Genomic DNA, 20580 nt, shown 5'->3' on the forward strand with positions numbered 1-20580 from the left:
TGTAGGGGAATGGGTCTTGAGTGGGTGGTGGGTCAGTATCGACTTGTTGGGCCGAAGGGCCTGTTTCCACACTGTAAGTAATCTAATCTAAGAAGTCACTTGGAGTGACTCCCAATCCAGCCCAGGCTGAAGAGTCCCAAGTGAAGGTCCCATGTTTAAAAGTTTGTTTTCTGTGGATTCTGGATCCCCAACCCGCCATTGAAAACCATTGCAATTGTCAGCTCAGGCAGATATAAAGATTCTAATACCCTGTCGAAAACCAATTCAAAGTTGTTCTAATATCTTGGTTAACATTTTCCTCTCAAATAACCACAAAATCAAATGAACTGATCATTTACTCCACACGAATTTTCACACTCCACATGAATGAGCTGCAGTGCCTGCCTGCGGCCTACTATAACGTGCACTTCAAAAGTAATCCATTGGGTGTGTTACAATTTTCTTTCTTGAACTTTGACATTGTTATAGGGTTTATATATGTATATGTACATGTATATGTAGATTATTCAGTAAATACTTTGCTTGAAAAACTTCCATAAATATCAATTTGTGCTTAATAAAACCTGCTAAGCATAACTAGCTTTGCTGGAGTGTGGCACAAGGCAGTGTGTCTCATTACTTAGACTTTATCCCACACCGTTCTACTTGAAATGTTTTTGAAATATGCTACAGGTGGAAGGAAGGAAATTAAGGTAATTGAAACTATAATGAATAGCAGAAGGAACAATCAATTTCCTTCAGCAATGTAAGTTAAAGACTATTCAGGAAACAGAGGAAGGGCAGAGAAGGAATTAAGGTGAACTAGAATCAGACTAATTTATAGTAAGAAAAGGAAAGTGAGAAAAGAATAAAAAAAAGTAAGAAAAAAGTTAATATTTAAATTTTACCATTTTAATATCTTGAATAACAATTTACCATCTGCAAGAGTGAGAGTTTATAGTTTCTAGTGTTTACAAACTGTATTGAAGATGTTATGTAGCAACACAATGAGTCAGACAGCATCCATGGAGAGACAGTAAGTTAATGTTTTGAGTCTTCATCAGAGTTGGTGAAGAGTCACCTGGACTCGAAATGTTAGTTGCTCTCTCTCCATGGATGTTGCCCAACCCACTGTGATCTCCAACATTTTTTAGTTTTCAGTACAGATTCCAGCACCTGCAGTAATTTGCTTTTACTCTGTTATGTAGCATTGCAAGAACATATAAAAAATGTTTAAAATTGACTCAATGCTGTTAAATACCAGTGATAACTTGTGGCAAGCTTATTTCATAATGAGTATACAAATGCAACAATTTCTTTCAGTTCATTGGGCCATTGATGAATAGCTGCTTTCTTTGTGCAGGTTTACAGTGCAGCAGTGCAAATTATCCAGCATATAATAGACATTTGCAACTCTTCCAAACTGCAAATTATTGGGTGATTCACATGCTAATGACGACACACTCATGAAGCTTAATATTACTTTGCCATTAAATTCTGCATCACGATTTGAACTTTTGCACAAGGCTTTCAAACTACAGGTTGTTCTGCTAAAAGGTGACAGTTGTGTTCCTCTGTAACCTCGCATTATGGAAAACTGTTATAGAAAATCCTGCTGTAGAAGATCACGAACAGAAAATCACTATTGTATACCTATTCAGTTGAAAATTTGTGTTATCCAAACAACATCCACAATTTGTCAATTGTGTTATAGCCAATTTGCACTGACGAAACTCGCATTATAGCAGAACAACCTATAGACCGAATAGCAACTATTGAAGGGCCAGCAACTTGTTCTGATTTACATACCTATTGTTAGTGTTACACTGCCTAAAATTACTTAATTTTGCTCTTTAAATTATATTTTATGCTGACTGGATTTTATTCTATTTCAATTTAAATCTGCTGTTACACTTATTTTTTGGTTACGAGCAAAATATCACAGTAGCATTCAGAGTTATGATATATCATTCCCCATTTCCAACTGAAGAAAGTACTTATTTAAAATTGCAAAAGAAGGTAAAGGCCCTTAAATCATTTGCCTCATAATGGAATCAGAAACTCATTTTATTTACTCTGTGCTATTGAAAGTTAACAATAAAGAATCAAAGGTGGTATAATCAATAATGTCAGAGTTGAGCTCCTGCGTCACTGAAAGTAATTACAGAATGCCATGACAGGTGATTACATCTTGCAATGATAGCAGTCCCTTGCGTGTGGGCTAATATAAAATACCCCACCTACACTGTGTGATTGAGGGGCTAATGTGAACACAGTGATTCAATTAAAATATACAGCTGCAAGTCATGATGTTCTTCTGCTAATGACTCTTTCATTTGTTAATGAATCTCCTGACAGACATAATTATAACCCTAAACCATTTCTGTATTTTCACATTGTAGAATACTTATTTAAATTTAAAAGAAAGATCTATTAAACTTATAGTTGTTGAACTCTGATTAACACTTTAGTGTTTCAGTATTTACCATTGTGCACGTTCATGATTAAAACTTTATTTTAATTACATTTTTGGATGTGTTTTAGACAAGAAGTGTATTTCAAAGGCAAAATGATTTGATGTACCACCTTATTGTTTATTGGGAGCAGGTTTGTACTGGTATTCTCTCACTGAGTTATCATTGGCAAGCTCCATGTAGAAGTCATTCACATCCTAAAAAAATAGAAGGAGAACTGGATGGCAGTCAAACTTCTGTTGCTCGTCTACATTCAGTGGTCAGATACATTGCAGGTTTAGTACAGGATTGTAGTAGGCTGACTTCCTCCTTTCTCGGTTCATTGTATAATGCATAGTGTGTGTCAAGGATGAAACAAGGTAAAGAGGAGGCAAAGAGCCATTACAAATAAGGAAAAACATAATGTAGTGAATCAGAAGAGATTGTGCTATAGTAATAAACTGAAAACAATTGGTTTTGTTTTCAAAAATAAACAGAGACAAACGTGCAGGAAAAATAAATGAACGACTTGCAATCACCTCTGAAATTATTGACAACATTCAGTCAGTGAAGGTGTACTGCTGGGAGGATGCTATGGAAAAGATTATTGATAACATAAGGCAGTAAGTTACATTTTGATTTTGTGTTATAGTTTACTTTGGCAAATATTTAGCTTGTGAATTAATATATTTTATGGAAGCCAATTAGTTTTGTCACAATATTTAAATTTAATTGATCATTAACTGATAGTAGGCATTGGTTAGGACAGATTAATGATTATTAGTCCATACTCTACATTGCTATAACAAAGACAAATATCACTTTAATTTAGCAATTTGAATTATTTAAGCAACTTTCTTGCTGTAATATTAACTGTGTACAACAAAATTAGCAGATTAGAAATGTGTGAGTCATTGCTGTTGTTCAGCTAATGTTCTTTCACGTACTTTCTTCCTTTCTTACTTGCTTCCTCATTAGTTTTGTTACGTTAATATCATTTCTATCCCTTCACTTACCTGTTTACTGTGTCCTGGGGATCCTTTGTTCCAATTTGCAGATGGGACCCTTTAAGCAAATGCAGCCCCAAAATTCAAAGCTTCACTCTAAGTGTAAGTAGCCATCTATGAACCCATAGCCAACACACAGATTAATAGGTAAAAGTGTGCCTTATTGTCTATTATAAATTATCATAAGTTTTATAAAAATATCATTATGATGTCCCCAAAATAATACTTTTTGCATTTGTTCTAATCTGACAGGGCTGAGTTAAAGCTGACCAGAAAAGTTGCCTACTGCAGATACTTCAGCAGTTCAGCTTTCTTTTTCTCAGGCTTTTTTGTTGTGTTTCTGTCTGTGGTGCCTTATGCTTTCAGTCATACCATAAAACTGCGGAGGATATTCACCACGATCTCATACAACGTTGTCCTTCGAATGACAGTCACCAGACAATTTCCATCAGCTATACAAACATGGTATGATTCTTTGGGAGCTATACGTAAAATACAGGTATGTCAGTGGAATATTGTTTAGGAAGGGTCCTGATCCCTTCAATTGAAACAGATTTTAAATTTCATAATTGTACTTAATAGTCAAAAATCTTTTTTTGTAGTTCTGGCTTTTACTAGGATAGGATAGAACTGCTAACCAGTTGTTTAATTGATTATGTGAGGATTATATAAATGGTGTTTACAAACATGGATAAATTTTTGTTTTAACCAAGAGTTAGTTTTTTTTAAATCAAAATTCATCATACCTAGATATTCTGCTGATTTGTAATGGAGCTCCCATTACAAATGAAAGAGTTTGTTATGAAAGGATGCTTTGTGAAATGAGATTGTGTTTATTTGTATGGTTAATCTATTCTTCACTATTCTTTCAAACTCTTAAGTAAAGGTGCTTTCTTGTATCCACCGACTCATGACACTTATGTAAATAGTTAACATGGATGGAAAGCATTTTATGTTATAACATGAATTTCCCAACCGTTTCTGTTTATACTTACAGGAGGAAATTCTCAGTGTACCATTACCTTTTGTATTTGGTTCCCATCAAATAGATTCTTATCCTAATATTTGCAATTATTTGCTTGTGGGGGAATATTGGTATACCTGATCTTCACAATCATTTAGACCTGAGAACTTAACGCTACAGTTACATGACCATTTTCTTTTTTGATACAAAGTTCATTTGGGTGTGTCTTGATAAATGATCTGAGTCCTAAAAACACAATGATCGGATTTTTAAAATTAAAACTCTAGTAGGCAGTCCTACTGAATCAATGGGAACTTTGTCAAGTTCATTTTGAGATTTTTAATTGTTGGTGTGAAAGGTGTCCTCCTTACTTCTGTCATATGACATTAAATTGAGTACTTTGTATGTGCTCAGCTGGCTCTAGTGCTGAAAGTACAACTACAGTCTAAGTACTACTTTCTAATAGAACAGTTGATAAACTTAATCAGCCTTGTGTAAACTTCATTTAAAATACCCATAATTAACATTTAATACTGCTTGAATTCATTAACAAATTAACTGAGTCTAAGTATAAATTAGTAAAGCTACTTTCAAGTTATGATTTAAAAGATTTATCACATTTTGTTCCTGAGTTTGATAATCTGATTTTTACAAATGGATCCAAACAAATTGGCCAAATCAAACCATTGGCCCATGTCTAATCTTCAGGAGCCAACAAACAAGGGTTTAATAATAACTTTGTCTTTCAGGACTTCTTACACAAAGATGAACACAAAACTGTGGAATACAACCTAACAACGAAAGAGGTCGAGATGGAAAATGTGACAGCTTCTTGGGATGAGGTTAGGATTAATGTTCTAAAGTGAAATCTTTTGATAATTCCTGTATATTTGTGTCTATGATAAACACTGAGCCAATCAGTATATGCTTAGCAGCTCATAAACTAATATATCTGGTAAGTCAGAGATGAAATTAGAATGCATTCTAATTCACTATTAACAATGTTCCACGAAAATTCCATCCTCTACCTGAGTTCTGAATAGCACTGCAGAAAAATCATTTTTGGAGATCCAGCTGAATACAAACTGTCCTCATCCTAAAATACTGACTATAAAGAACTGTAAGATAAACTGGCATGACTGCTCAATTGCACAGACTGACTCTGTCAACCCCACGGCACCCCCCACCCCGTTCCCGTTTCTAGATCAATTTACTTCTCAGAAACAAGAGTAAACAAGTTACCTAAACCTTACCTTGCATCATTCTCAGCACAAATGCAAAAAGACCTGGACGTTTTAATGCAACAAAAAACTTTCTGCAAATGCCATGTAATCAAATAGAGTAACATCATAAAATGTTATCTAAAATTTCAGTAAATTTCAAAACTTCAGTAAATTTTTAAAAGTTAATAAATTACATTGACGCATGTTGTGGATGCCATAAATATATTTGGCCCATTTAGCTGTAGCAATGCCAATCATAAACAGAACATCAATACCGTTTCAGTCAGTTGTATCTGCTTGCTGGATTATCACTGTAATTCATGAATCATTGACATACAGCTTCAAGTATGCAATAGGTTGAATCTGGGCAAAATCCATAGAGAAAGGGTTAGTGCATGGAATATTTTTGTAATTGATACAGATACCATTTTAAATTTTGAAACCCGATGCATTGAACACGTCAGAGGAAGCTGAAAATGATGTACTGTGGGAATATTTAAAAATTTGTAAAATTAAAATTTCACACAAACAGCCAGCACAGAGACTACAGGTTAAGCAATATCCTTCTATGTTTCCACAGATATCTTTAGTCTTTCTGATCTACTTTCTATAGAAACAAATGTGCATTGAGGAGGGATGCATAACATGATTTATATTCCCAACTTTTCTCTGTATCCTCCAGAAGGGGCAATGTTAGTGTAGTAGTAATGTCACTGGACTAATAATCCAGAATCCCAGCTGTGAATCTATCATGTCAGATAGTGAAGTGTGAATTCAATAAAAGACTGGAATAAATTTTAAAAAATGTTTATCTGATGGTGACCATATAACCAATGTTGATCATTGCAGAGAAACATCTGACTCACTGATATCCTTTAGGGAAGGAAATCTGTTGGCCTTACTTTGCCTGGCTCTTGACCCAAAGCAATATGGTTGACTCTTAACTGCCCTCTGGTCAATTCAGTGTGGGCAATAGATAGTGACCAAGCCAGTAATGCCTGCATTACATGCAAAAATAAAATAAAAGGATAGCCAATGTGATAACTCTATTTAAAACACTAGTGTACTGGGGAATAGGAGGTGAAATTCAAGAATATTTCATTGAGCAGAATAAGAGGTTTTACTTCATGCATGATTCATGCTATTTCTAAACTGGACCTTGCTGGAATTAGGAACATACTGACTATTATTAAAAGAGAAAGGAATAATGAGGGTTATTTTTGTTTAATTGCAACATTTGATGAAAAACTGTTGAAGGAATTCAAACAATAACAGCACCCTTCTTTCTAAAACTAAACAGGGAATTGGTGAATTGTTTGAAAAGGTTAAACAGAAGGACTCTGAGTGCAACATGGCGAATGGAGATGATGGACTGTTTTTCAGTAATTTTTCTTTACACGTTACACCTGTTCTAAAGAATATCAGCTTTAAGTTAGAAAAAGGTGAACTGCTGGCCGTAGCTGGATCCACGGGATCTGGAAAGGTAAGAGAGCTGATCTTGAATAACGCATTCATATTTATAACATGCCATGAAATGTGCCTCTGAAGGTAATGGTGTATTCAGAAAACAAGCAAAGTGGGCTTTCTTTGCATTTGAAATAGTTTCATCTGTTAGTTTCTGAAAACAGATGTGGGCCCTGTACCTGAAGACATTCATATATCTCTTAAAAGTATATTTTTTTAAATTAACTTTTCATGCTGGAGATTATTAGTTGATTAGGACAAATTTCAATATAGGTGCCTGTTTGAAGGCTTTTTTGTGTAGCTATCAACATAGGCTGGAATTTACACTCCTATGGGGACATGTGGCAAATGGAGGGGCATCATGTAAAATTGGGTGCCATGCATATGCACCATGCCCACGGTATACTTGCCCGTGCACCTTTTGCGATTTTTACCAGCAACGGGGAGGCTGAAAAGTGCATCCATTGGTTGGCGAATTGAGAGACAGTCTTCCTGATTGCTATCTTCCCCCTCACTACCCACTCCCATTTCCTTTCCTCTGCTACCACTAACCATCCCAATCCCACCCCTCACACATAAGTTCTTAAACCCTGTCCTTAACTCACTCACCCCTTTTCTCAGGGCCTTCTGGACTGATCCTGCCAAAGTCCCTGTTCTTGCCCTTAACATCACCGCCATGGCTCCCCTCCCCCACCACTCCTTCACCATAACACTGGTGAGACCTGAGAGCAGCTGGCCATTTGTTTTGCTGACAGCTGTCAGACATGTGACTTTCTGCCCAGGTGGGGAGGAAATGTCCCACCTTAATCAATTAGCAGCCAACTTTAAGTGGCTAAAATGGCTTTAAAAAGAGGGGAAAATTAACTTAAGATGTCCACAAGGTTCACTTGACCAATTTGAGTTCATTGTCATGGACCAGACCAGACCCCCTCAAAATATATGAAGGAGGTAGCCTAGTCCCCAACTTTTTCTTACTTTAAAGGTAAATGTGAGGTGCTGTGTTGCAGATGCAATTCAATTGGTCAAACTGCTCGATATTAAGCAAACCACAATTTATTCAAACACAATAATTAAAATACAAGAAAAGAATGAGGAACTTGGAGTAACTTAATTCTATCAGAAAATTTAACAGAATAATAGATTATTTTACTTCTGAACAGCAGCTATTCCAATATAGTAACATCGCATAAATGTGGTACAGTTACTCAATGATTAGCACTGCTGCCTCACAGCACCAAGGACCCATGTTCGATTCTAGCCTCAGCAACTGTGTGGAGTTTGCACATTCTCCCTGTGTCTGTGTGGGTTTCTTCTGGGTTCTCCGGATTCCTTCCACAGTCCAAAAATGTGCAGGTTAGGTGAATTGGCTGTGCTAAATGGCCCATAGTATTCAGGGATGTGTAGGTTAGGGGTAAATATAAGGTAGTGGGAATGGGTCTGGGTGGGTTATGCTTTAAAGTGTCGGTGTGGATTCTATGATGCCTGTTTCCACACTGTAGAGATTCTATGATTCTATGATAAATACATCCCTGGCAAAAGGCAAATTCAGGAAGCAGATTGTCTCACGTGCAGTTCTCCAATCTGGGAGGAAATAACATCAAAAGACAATTCTGAGAGCGTGGAGTAGCTAGGAGAGCTTTGCTACTTTCCAAACCTGCTGCCACCCCAGCATCAATTGCCGAAAGCTAACTAAAAATCATGGATCTGTGAAAGCTTAACCACATCCACTCAGGCTGCTTCTAATTCTTCCAACTTTAAAAAAAACACCCAAGGCCTCACAAGCTGTTTAGCTTCTCATAGACTGTTCGGCACCTGTTCCCCATCTCTCTCTAAAAGAAGCCATGATAAAACATACCTCTTAAAGCCACACTCAATTACACAGCTATCAATAATCAGTCTGAGCTGAACTTAACTTCTTTACAAAAAGACTTTTGAACTTAAATCTGTATCCCTGTTTGATTCAAATATTTCTGGAAGTTTCACAAATTGGGATGAATGTCTCCTGCAGATTAGCCAGACTGAAGAAATCATGAAGCCAAACATGGGAACATACAATTAAGTGAGGTGTACTTCACCAACAACTTTTGGTTCACAGATAGAGAGAATGGTTTTAAAACTGCACAATTGGAAAGCTTGCTCTCTATCTCCCCATTTAGATTAGCTTAGAATCCCTATAGTGTGGAAACAGGCCCTTCAGCCCAACAAGTCCACACCGACTGTCCGAACAGTAACCCACCCGTACCCATTTCCCTCTGACTAATGCAACTAGCATATGGGCAATTTATCATGACCAATTCACCTGACCTGCACATCTTTGGACTGTGGGAGGAAACCAGAGCACTTGGAGGAAACCCATGCAGACACGGGGAGAATGTGCAAACTCCACACAGATAGTCGCCCGAGGTAGCAATCAAACTCGGGTCCCTGGGGCTGTGAGGCAACAGTGTTAATCACTGAGCCACCGTGCCACCACAAAGTTATGTCTCTCTTAATATTTAAAAAAAAAGCATCTAAGGGTAAAACAAATTGGAGAAACATCTATTCAATGAGAGTATTATAGGATATCTACACATTTTGACACTGCTGAGGTTACAAGATAGCAATTAAACAAGTATGGACTCAGATTAAAACTTAACATTCTAAGCACTTTTGCCTTCTGCCAACGTTGTAATTTTTAAAAAATTATCTACTCTTGATCTCTTTTGTTTTAACTTGCCTTTTAAGCTTTATATCTGTGTTTGATAACTATTTATTATTTTTCTCAGAGTTAATAAGTAATGAAATTCCTTTATTTTACTTAAGATAACTTTGTAATTACCTCCTTTGGTTTTAATCCAAACTGAAATTTGATGTATGGTAGTTGTGTGCTAAAATATAATTTAAAATCTTTGTTGCTGTTGACTGGGGAGAGTGAAGAATGGAGAATCAATTTAGCCATCCTCACCTGGTTGTAACAAAATGTATCTCAAAAATTCGCATTTTCGTCATGCTCCACTGAAACTAGAAATGGTCTACATGTGCTTTGCACTAAGCAAGGGCTGTTTGCCGTATTGATATATTGGCCTGATGTGGCGGTCATGTCCCAGCGTGGAGGCCTTCTTTGGCAGTTTCTGGGTATTCCAGCACTCTAGTTTAAAGGTCTAGTCCCAACAGGGCAATTTCGGCCCAATTTTCCAGTGAATCCAGGAGTCATTAACTGAACTGTGATGAACTTTGCAGCTACTGTCATCCCAATACATCATGATTTTCTATTATATTGGTATTACAAAAATATCATGTTTGTTCTGATTTTCTTAAGGTAGAGGGGAGAAAGCCCTCTATTGGGCTTATTATGTCTCTTTGGAATTAAGGTACTTGTTTAAATAGCAGCTTAAATTGGATAATAATGTACTTTAATGCAAGCAATAACATTAACATTTCCTATTTCTATTATGTCTTATTTAGAGCTCACTTCTGATGATGATAATGGGGGAATTGGAGCCATCAGAGGGTAAAATTAAACACAGTGGCAGAATCTCCTTCTCACCTCAAGTGCCCTGGATCATGCCTGGAACAATTAAGGAAAACATCATATTTGGACTTTCGTATGATGAGTACAGATATACCAGTGTTATGAATGCATGTCAGCTTGAGGAGGTAAGCTTGTCCACCAGAATGTGTTTTCAAACAATGTTTTTTTTATATACTGACTTTTCATAACATTTAATTTATAACATATAGTGGCATTAATGTTTTACTTAAAATGTAAATACACTAAAATGTGACAACATACTTTCTATGTATATTTCAAAGCATCAACACAATGACTGATAACAAGTCCTCATATTTAAATTGACCAAAAGCAGAATAAAACCCACACATTTAATTCTAACACATTTCAGAGAAGAATGCAAAACTTTTCTGATTGACTAGTTCAGTTGATAATTATCAACTGCTCAACCTTGACTCCTGTGAATTATGGCATTTCCTGAATGCTTTCATTGGCTCCTGTCATGTTGTAAACTCTAGGTATATATTAATCTCTGTGATGTCAGTTCAATACGTAAGTTCAGTGCCTTTTTTTTGTAGCTTCTAGTATGATAACATTTTTAGTTAGCAATGAAAACTCAGCTTCAACTGTTTGTTGATCACTGATTTTATTGTTAGGAACCCCTTGAGCATTCAGTTTTATTTTATATAGTCAACTTGCAAGTCTGCAATGGGATTTCCATTATGTAAAATGCCAGTGTTGATGTAGATTTTTTTGGTTTTACTAATGTGCATTTATCATAATACTACCAAGATCAAAAAGAAGTCAGACAAAGATGGAATGAATTTGGAATTAGTGATTAGGTGACATGCCGCCTTTATTCTACAACTCTGAAAATTGCAGAGGAAGTAAAGGTTAAGTAATCAAAGCCCACGAGTTATGAGTTCAGTAGAAGTCTCCATTTATTGGATAGTATACCTAAAGCTTAGGAAGAAGAAAGGAGAGACATCAACAGGAACTATGATTGTAGCTTGAAATGATCCTGCACGTAAGGGGATCATTCAGTATACTGGATCAGGGCTGCTTATTTTGTTGGACACTCCAATTACAGAATGATAATCCATCACACACACACACACACACACACACACACACACACACAATCTGTGCCACTGACTTCGCCAGGCTGTGGCATGGGTGTGTGGTGGTCATGGAGGCTGAGAGTGATGGAGATATTGACGCTGATGTATTGAATCTTGCCCTTCCCAGCACTATCTGCAGAGTCAGTCTCCTTGACTCCTGCTCTTACACTGTGCCTCTTCTGCCAATTCACCGGCAGTCCTTCTCCAGCCACCTTGACACCTGATCACATTAACAAGCCACGACACTGTTCACTCATTGCTGCAGTTGGTGTTGGCATTCACAATAAGTACCCATTCAATTACTGTCAATGAAACATAGAAAGATAGCAGTAAAAAAGGAAAGACAATCACTTTTATTTTCCTGTCCTGGATCTCCTCATATATGACAGCATTTCCAGGTCTAGACAGACTTCAGCTGGTAAAAGAACTAATGAGGGAAAAGAGAAGTATTTGACAAAGAGAGGTAACCAGGTTTGAATCTTAATGAAGGAGGAGATGCAGCAGCTTGGGAAGGTGTTAAGGACAAGCGTGCTGATTCATGAAGGAAAACCAAGAAATCAAAAAGAGGCCAACTTTCTTCTCAGGACGGTATTCTTTATCATTACATGCTGAAAATCATTTGAATTCTCTGTGCAACTTGATTTCTGGAATATGTTTAGCAAAGATTACCACAGCATAAGGCAAATGCGCAGAGTTGATAAATGATATTTTTGACAGCATTACCACTCTCCCAAAAAAAAGGAAAGAAAAACATATTCTCCATATGCATCTTTGATCGCCCTCGAACACAATCCTCTCCCATATGTCACAGAAAGGATTAATATCAAGTCACATGATTGCCTAAAGCCAAACAAAATATCTACTTCCCACTTATACACATTTCATTTGCAATAAAAAAACACTAATTTCCCACCCTTATCTTCTGTTCTGCACTGGATGTGAAATCTAATGTTAAATAGATAAATAACTACCTTGACAATCATAATAATAGAATCACTTCTAACTGATACATAGTTTGGGGTCAATTACTCTGCAGGGAACATGGAACTTCATCCAATAGAGTGAAGGAATGTAAAATATTGAATGAAGAAGAACTGATGTTAGGGACAACAAAAGAATCACATTTGTTTTGTGCTTCATTTTATTCTTAAAAGAACTGATGTAACCTGTTTTGGGCAAAGCGAGCATGATTCAATCATCCATCTGCTGTACACCCCACCCTCCATTGAATTCAAGATAGATTTCTTTGTTAACAGAGGGAGGATAGACTGAATTATGTCACATGGTTATCAATCCTCCAGGATTGTCTTGAGCTTGCCTGCAATTAAAGATTAATCTTTTTGGAGCTGCTACAAGTGCATAGAGGCATTTACAATATGGGCTTTTTTTCTATTTTCCTTGTTAACTTTTGTTCATTAGTCATACCAATATTGACAACTAAGGAGCATCCAACTGGATAATGAAAAGACAGTCTGTTTCTCATTTTTGCAAAGGTTGTGAGTCTCAAAGATGGATGTGTCAGGCAACCAATGGTGAAGCTGTAGGAATGAGTTTTTGGAAGCCAGAGGAAATTGTAACTCTGGTTTATTACTACCAGAAAGCACATTATGGAGATTTCACTTTTATTTATTGCAGCGTTCCTGAGTTCAATGAAAATAGTTTATCAGATTTTTTTTCACAAAGCAAATTTCTTGGATTTTCAATTCCCTGAAAAATCCTGAAAATTTCCTGATAAATCCACCATGGTGGATGCTTAAAGATTACTTGAACAAAAGGCTGGAGATCTCTCAGAAAAGGATCTCTCAAAAGACCAAAGCAAATTGGAGGAGTGAGAGAGATCACAATGGTGTTCTCGATCATGATGGCAGTTAGAGTGGTGGAGGATGCTCAGATTATATCGGGTGGGGTACACTGAGGTTCTGTGGCTTCTGTGGTAGTTTCAGTGGTAGACTGATAGGTCACAATTGTGGAGAATAGGTCCTATTCTCGTCTGGGACAGCTTGTTTGCAGGGGGTGGTTTTATGATGGCCGCAGAGTTCAATGGTTACTCCCTGAAAAGTGGAATTCATGGAGGTGGATCTGATGGTGCTGAGCATTGAGGAGCAAACTGATAACAGTTGATCTGAGGAGCTTGTTGGAGCTGGAGGATATGCTCCTGTTCTTCCTGACCCACAAGCAGTGTTGTAAAGGCATTTAGCTCATGAATTCAGTCCTTGTCACCTCACTTAAGCTGCTGAGCATCCTGAGGTCAGGAGTCCAGGCTGTCTACTCTTTATAATAAACATTAAACAAAGCAGACCACCCTGGTGGGCACTAAAACAAACTTAAAAATTAAGAAAACTTAGAGAACTGTAAAGGAAACTTGTCAATATTAAATTAAAATATCACTTCTGAACTATGGGTCTCTAAAGACCTGAAATATACACCTTTTCTCTGCACACCCAAGCCCAGACATACCATCAGAAGATAGGCAGATAGGCAGCCTGCTATGACCCCTTCCACAGCTCATTGCCTGAAACCTTGATGGCCTTATTGTCCAGGCCCAACAGCAGTTCTGAGTGAGCAAACACACAACAATATATGTAATAAAGACTGAAAGAGATACCAATGCTCAAAATCAGAAACAAATACAGAAATTGCTGGAAAAGCTCCGCAGGTCTGGCAGCATCTGTGGAGACAAATCACAATTAACATTTTGGCTTGAGTGACCCTTCCCCAGAACACTGAAGGGATTTGATGAAGAGTCACCGGACCCAAAACATGAATTCTGATTTCTCTCTACAATATATACAATGTTGCCCATTTTAGCTCTGCCTTGATCTTGCACCTCTTGGTCAATCACCTCTGCCAAGATCGGTACTGGGCACTTCTAAACAAACAACCATCGTAAACTTTCACCAATTCTTGGATGTTATGCTTTCTCACTATCATCTTGGCCGCTGCTGGCAGGTGGATAATTTTCATTTTGTATTAATTCAAGCTTCTTGTGATTGTACCGTCTTGTAATTGTCTTCACATTCAGTCTCCAAACTGCAAGGTGTTGCAGAGCTATATTTGGGTCAATCAAAACTTTTGTTCTTAGCATTCAAAGAAAATTGTACTTGTGTGTCCCACAAGTCTAAACAAGAGTCTCTTCACGTAATAGGCAGTGGCTTCATTAGCCATTATTTATCTATCATTGTTCCTTGTTTCACATACATGGGTCTTATTTATGTCTCTTTCAATATTAAAGCTGTTCCTTTGAAGCTTGTGTTTCCTATTTTAAATATTTCCTCTCTCAACTTTTAACTGACCATGAAGACCAAATTATCAAATATTTGATTCTGCTGCTTTATTAAAGATGCTTGGAGCTTCTTCTTTACATTGTTGACTGAAATAGCAGCTAACCAATTTGCAGTTTGTTAGCTGATCCTCCTTAGCTTCATTTTAGTGTGTACATTGCTTATACTCTTATCAAATGCACTGTGATAATGACACTCTTAAAAACCTCAGTCATGCTACTATGAATGCTCACTGTCGTCCAAGATATATCTTCCTCTGTAACCCGAATTCAAGATGCCAGTGATGGGGATTGTAGCATTCGGCTCCTGAGCACAGGGCTTGGCTGCTCATGGGTTCATGTGGGTTTGGCCTCATTCACACAGCTTCATCAATACCTTTACAGTTGAGGAGCTCATTTTTTGGGGTTTTTTTTTGGGACCTCCTCTTGATGTCCTCCTGCGGCAGATATGATGTGGACAAGCAGGTGTTGGACTGGGATGGACAAAGTTAAATATCGCACAACACCAGGTTATAGTCCAACAGGTTTATTTGAAAGCCCTAGCTTTTGGAGCACTGCTCCTTCATCAGATAACAGCAACTGATGGAGCAGAGAGGGGGAAGGCTACAGAGGGGGTAAATTAATAATTGAAGCTGTCATAGTTTTTGTAATATCAACTTAACATTAATTTATTCAGTATTTTACCATATGTACAATTTATTCAGTAATTCATTCTGTAATCCAAGATGGTGCCGGAACAAAGTGTCAGTATACACTTTTCACTGTATCGAGGTAAAAGTGACAATATTAAATAAATCTAAATCTAAGTCACTGTGCTGAATTCAGGACTCTTTACAAATACTCCTCCTGTAAACCATTCTTATCAGGATCCCAAAACTTTGGAATGATTTGGAGTTTGCATTGTTCCTACACTCTTTGGGCTTTTAAAACTAAAGGCTGCCAATATCAAAATACAAGTTTCCATTTTCCCCAATCTTTGTTCGTACTCTTTACAAACTTGGTGATGTCCTACACTGTGGGCCTTGGCTTTTTTTTTAATTTTGCTTTTCTTTTTTCTACTATGTAATACAATATAGCCATAGTTCTGATATGATTTAGATTTAAACCTATTAAAATCCTTGGGACTTTGGATAAAATGAATAGTTGCTTTATGAGACTTGAATTGAGCCCACTTTCTGCTGGGCAGAGTTAAGCATACTGGCACATAATAAAAAAAAACCTTGGGTGACACTTCAGACACCATTACCCTGATACACATGACCTACATCAAAGTGAGAGTCTGAAATTTCTCTACATCCGTGTTTACACAACAATCTCTCTAGTCATTCAAGTTTAAATCACCTCCAGCCTAGCCTTGGGGAATGTAATATTATCATTGTTCTGTTTGGAATTCATGATTTATTTCATTATCAAATGAATCATTTAAGTTGATCATTTGTGCTTTCCTTGTATTCTTAAGCAATGCATGTTTTAAAACAGCGCCAATACACAATATAATTTTATGGCTGATGGTTTAATTATTGACAATGAAGTACAATGAGGCACTCAGAAAATTCTAACCATCGTGGAAATAGTTGGGTTATTGAGCAATAAGCCTGATGTTTAAGTAAGGCCTTCATGTTTTCACACCATGTCATCTTTAGCGCTAAACTTTATCATCAAAATAAAAACACAGTAATTACCTCGTTGTTAAAACAAGTTCATCACTAAAACGTAATGGCAATGTATAACCATTTTTAAAAATAAAGGATTGTGTACTGTTGGCTATCATTTGAGCAAGTAATAGGAATCATGAATTGAATGAATAAGTATTTGACATTGAATATAAAGCGCAATTTCAAAAAGTGATCTAAAGTGCAAATAAATCAAAACAAGTTAAACATCAATAAAACAATTTGGAAGGCAATTTGTTAAATCTTAACAGGCAGGCTAGCCAATAAAGAAAAGCATTATTGTGCAAAAGGACATGGAAGGCAACCTTTTTTGACAATGGATCCATTTATTATCATTGCTTGATATGGTCACCATCATGCTTAACCTCAAAGACTTCTATTAAATTTCAATTTATCTGATATACCAGCTTTCAGCTTCATGTTTTCATATAAATTTCATTCATTGTTTCTTGTTGTAAAGGTTAAATGTTCACAGTTCCTAAATTAAAGGCATGCTCCCCACCCACACAAAATGTCCATATAAAATATATGTATGAAATACTGTCACACCATATAAGATATAGGGCTAGAATTTTGTGTCAAGAAATGGTGAGGTTAATAACACTCACTGTTGTTCATGTGCAAGGGTTTGCAGTGTCTTCTGGAATGGATGTGGACATACTGCAGTTAACCAAAGATTGTCTGAGTTGCACCAGTCATCCATTAGCTGCATAAAACACCATTTTGCTGTCTGCTTCAACCTTGAAATTTATTGAATGGCATGAAGCTTATGTATTTTTCTTAAGCAGAAATAGATAGATTTTTATTAAACAAAGGAGTGAAGGGTTATGTAGGTAGCTGGGAAGCCGCAATTGAGGTTACAAACATCTATGATCTCATTGAATAGTGGAGCAGGCTTCAGGGTCTCAGTGGCCCTATGCCTGTTCCCAATTCATTTGCTTGATGACACCACCATTGTAGGCTGACTATCAAACAATGACAAGTCAGAACACAGGATGGAGATAGAATACTTGGTGCTGTGGTGCAAAGATAACAATCTCTCCCTCAATGTCAGGAAATCTAAAGAACTGATCATTGACTTCAGGAAGAAATGAGGAGGACACACCCATTTCTACATAAATGGAGCTCAGGTGGAAAGGATCGTTCCTAGGAATGATGATCACCAACAATCTGTCCTGGTCCTCTCACAAGATGCAACCGTCAAGAAGGCACAACAATGCCGTTGCTCCTTCAGGAAACTTAGGGAATTTAGCATGTCCATAAGGACTCTCACCAACTTTCACAGATGCACCATAGAAAGTATTCTATCAGGGTGCATCATAGCCTCGTACTGCTCTGCCCAGGACCGTAAGAAACTACAGTAAGCTATGAACACAGCTCAGACCATGATGCAAGCGAACCTCCCATCCATGGACTCCATCAACACTTCTCATTGCTGCAGAAAGGCAGCCAACATCATCAAAGACCCCTTCCACCCATTATACTCTCTTCCAACCTCTTCCATCAAGCAGAAAATACAGAATCTTAAACACATGTACATGACAGGTTCAAGAACAGCTTCTAACCTGCTGTTATTAGACTGATGAATGGACCTCCCAAATTTCAAATCTAATGTTGATCTTGCTTTTGTGCACCTCCTGTGCAGCCATAACTTTGTATAACTCACTCTGTTTAAACACCCTATGATCCATATATCCTTGTATATTATGATCTGCCAGTACTGCAAACAAAACAAAACTTTTCACTGTACTATTGGACACATGTGACAACAATAAATCAAATCAAATTGTATGTATTTCCTATTTGTAGATTGCATACTAAATTAAACTCACTACAGAAAGTTTTGCATTTAAAATCTATGGGTTGAATGTTACCTTTTTTGATTAAGTGCAAGTTGCATCAAGGTGTTTGGTGGGATTCTCGCTGAAAGGCCTGGTGAAATTACTTATCTTACCAAATGTACATCATTGACTATCTACCCAGCCCTTATGGCAATCCTCATGTCCTATTCCGGTCTCACTTAATCATGTGTCGTTTCCTGAACAACTTGATGGTCACCAGATATCTGCCAAAAGACTGGCATTCCTTGTACCCGCACAATTTTAAAACAAGCTGTGCACCCGGATAAGCAGTGTTCATTTGATGTCATCTTGCATGATTCCTGACAAGGAAAATGGGGCCCCACCTTACAGTCAGGAACCTAGAGGTCCAACTGGAATGGGCTGCTGCAGAGACATGATGTTCTCCACCTCCAGGACCAGCAGTGGAGGCCTCAATACCAGACCATGCCAGACTGGTACATGGTTGCCACTGGGTCAGTGCAGTCTCAACTGTCAGGAGGAATGCACAGCAATATAGGAAGAAAGTCAATATCCTTCTCTGCTTCATCATGGTAATGCCACAATCTACTTTCTGATACCACATACCCATTCTCTCTCGCTACTCACCTCCCACCAAGGTTCATGCTCTACCACTGTCATTATTTGCTGCAATATTTTGCTGTCACCCATCTGAACCTCTGACACCATTAACCCTGAACGCCCTCAGTGCTGCCTACTCACTCACTCAGGATACTTCCCATTTCATGGCCATTAATACATGCGTCTGTCCAATTCCAGGAGAAAAACTGCCCAAGATTGGACAGAAAGAGCCAAAACAGGGATGGGGGAGTTGCCTGACATTTGGCTCTTCAACTCTTCTGAGAAGAGGGCCCTGATTCTGACTGTCATGACCAGATGGCTGAAAGTGTTCAGATCCCTGAACAGATATTGGCAAAATGCAAATAACAAAGCAAGGCAATGTAAGGCGGGGATGCTGAGACCACCAAGGTAGGCTCAGAGTAAATGGGCGCTATGGCAGCAAGCAAACAGGCTGGAGATGGAGTCTGGTCCAGTCCAGGAATAGGGGTTTGTGTCCCTGAGCACACAGTGCCTTGCTGCATCATTACATTGATAGTTAACAGTGCAGCCCGAGGTGCACCACTGAAGTGTAGAAGTGTCCTGAAAGTGGATCAGAGAGGTGCCATGAGGGTTCTTAGAAATTGGTGTACATAAGATGCCAATGTCTGTGGATTTAGGGTGTCTGTGACTGGTCCCATGGTGCATGCCCTGAAACGTAATGCCATGTGTCCAACATGAAGGTTCTTCACAAGCAGTGAAAAGCTGAGATCGCCAGCTGCTCGCTCTGACTTCCATGATGGCAATTCTCAATGTCTAGTCTGTTTGTGGTGCTTAATCAGACAGGAAGCTGAAGATTAGTGAGGGGAGTTGTGGTGTCAATAAGGGTTTAGCGAGCTGCAATCTCTTTACTTCACAATTTGTTTCTACCTCATGAGAAATTCCTCAAGCTGCTCAGCAAAAGAGATGCAGTGAGATGCTCCCAATACCAAGATATACCTCATCAGACTGCTCATCCAATTCTGTCACCTCCATAAGCCCACATTCCTCAGATCTTGATAAAACTCTATCTATCTATCTATCTATCTATCTATCTATCTATCTATCTATCTATCTATCTATCTATCACTTATCTATCATCTACTCTATCTATCATTTATCTATCATCTATCAATGTGACCATTTTGACCAATGATGAGTAGCATTGAGAACTGTTGGTATGTCGGTGTTATGCAAACCCTCCCCCCCCCACCGCCACCAACCGGACACGTCCTTGCCAAGGTGGACACGTAAAATGAGTTAGACGTCCATCATCTAACCTCCTGCCTATCCCTAACCTGTTCCACACGATACATGGGAGAAGCTAACTCACTTGCTATGCTGCTCACTTTTGGGCTTGTTGACGCAAGTAGGTGTTCTCAATACATCTGCTCTATTATAAAACATTGGAGGGGCGGGTCTCTTGTGGTGCAGTGGTACCTCTGAGCCAAGAGGCCTGGTTCAAGTCCTACCTGCTCCAGAGATGAGTAA

The 20580-nt window shown here is 38.0% G+C and overlaps 1 protein-coding gene across 3 annotated transcripts in view; it reads left to right on the forward strand.

The window, feature by feature from the left end:
- The window catches only part of cftr (CF transmembrane conductance regulator), a 118975-nt gene that overhangs the window by 40301 nt on the left and 58094 nt on the right, over positions 1–20580 (forward strand). For all 3 annotated transcript variants that reach the window (XM_043709590.1, XM_043709591.1, XM_043709588.1), the window contains exons 7-11: positions 2930–3055; positions 3692–3938; positions 5153–5245; positions 6927–7109; positions 10535–10726. In XM_043709590.1, the coding sequence (XP_043565525.1) occupies positions 2930–3055; positions 3692–3938; positions 5153–5245; positions 6927–7109; positions 10535–10726 (841 nt within the window). The remainder of the gene's footprint in view (positions 1–2929; positions 3056–3691; positions 3939–5152; positions 5246–6926; positions 7110–10534; positions 10727–20580) is intronic.

This window comes from Chiloscyllium plagiosum, chromosome 19 (assembly GCF_004010195.1).
Source record: "Chiloscyllium plagiosum isolate BGI_BamShark_2017 chromosome 19, ASM401019v2, whole genome shotgun sequence".
Classification (NCBI taxonomy): Eukaryota; Metazoa; Chordata; class Chondrichthyes; order Orectolobiformes; family Hemiscylliidae; genus Chiloscyllium; species Chiloscyllium plagiosum.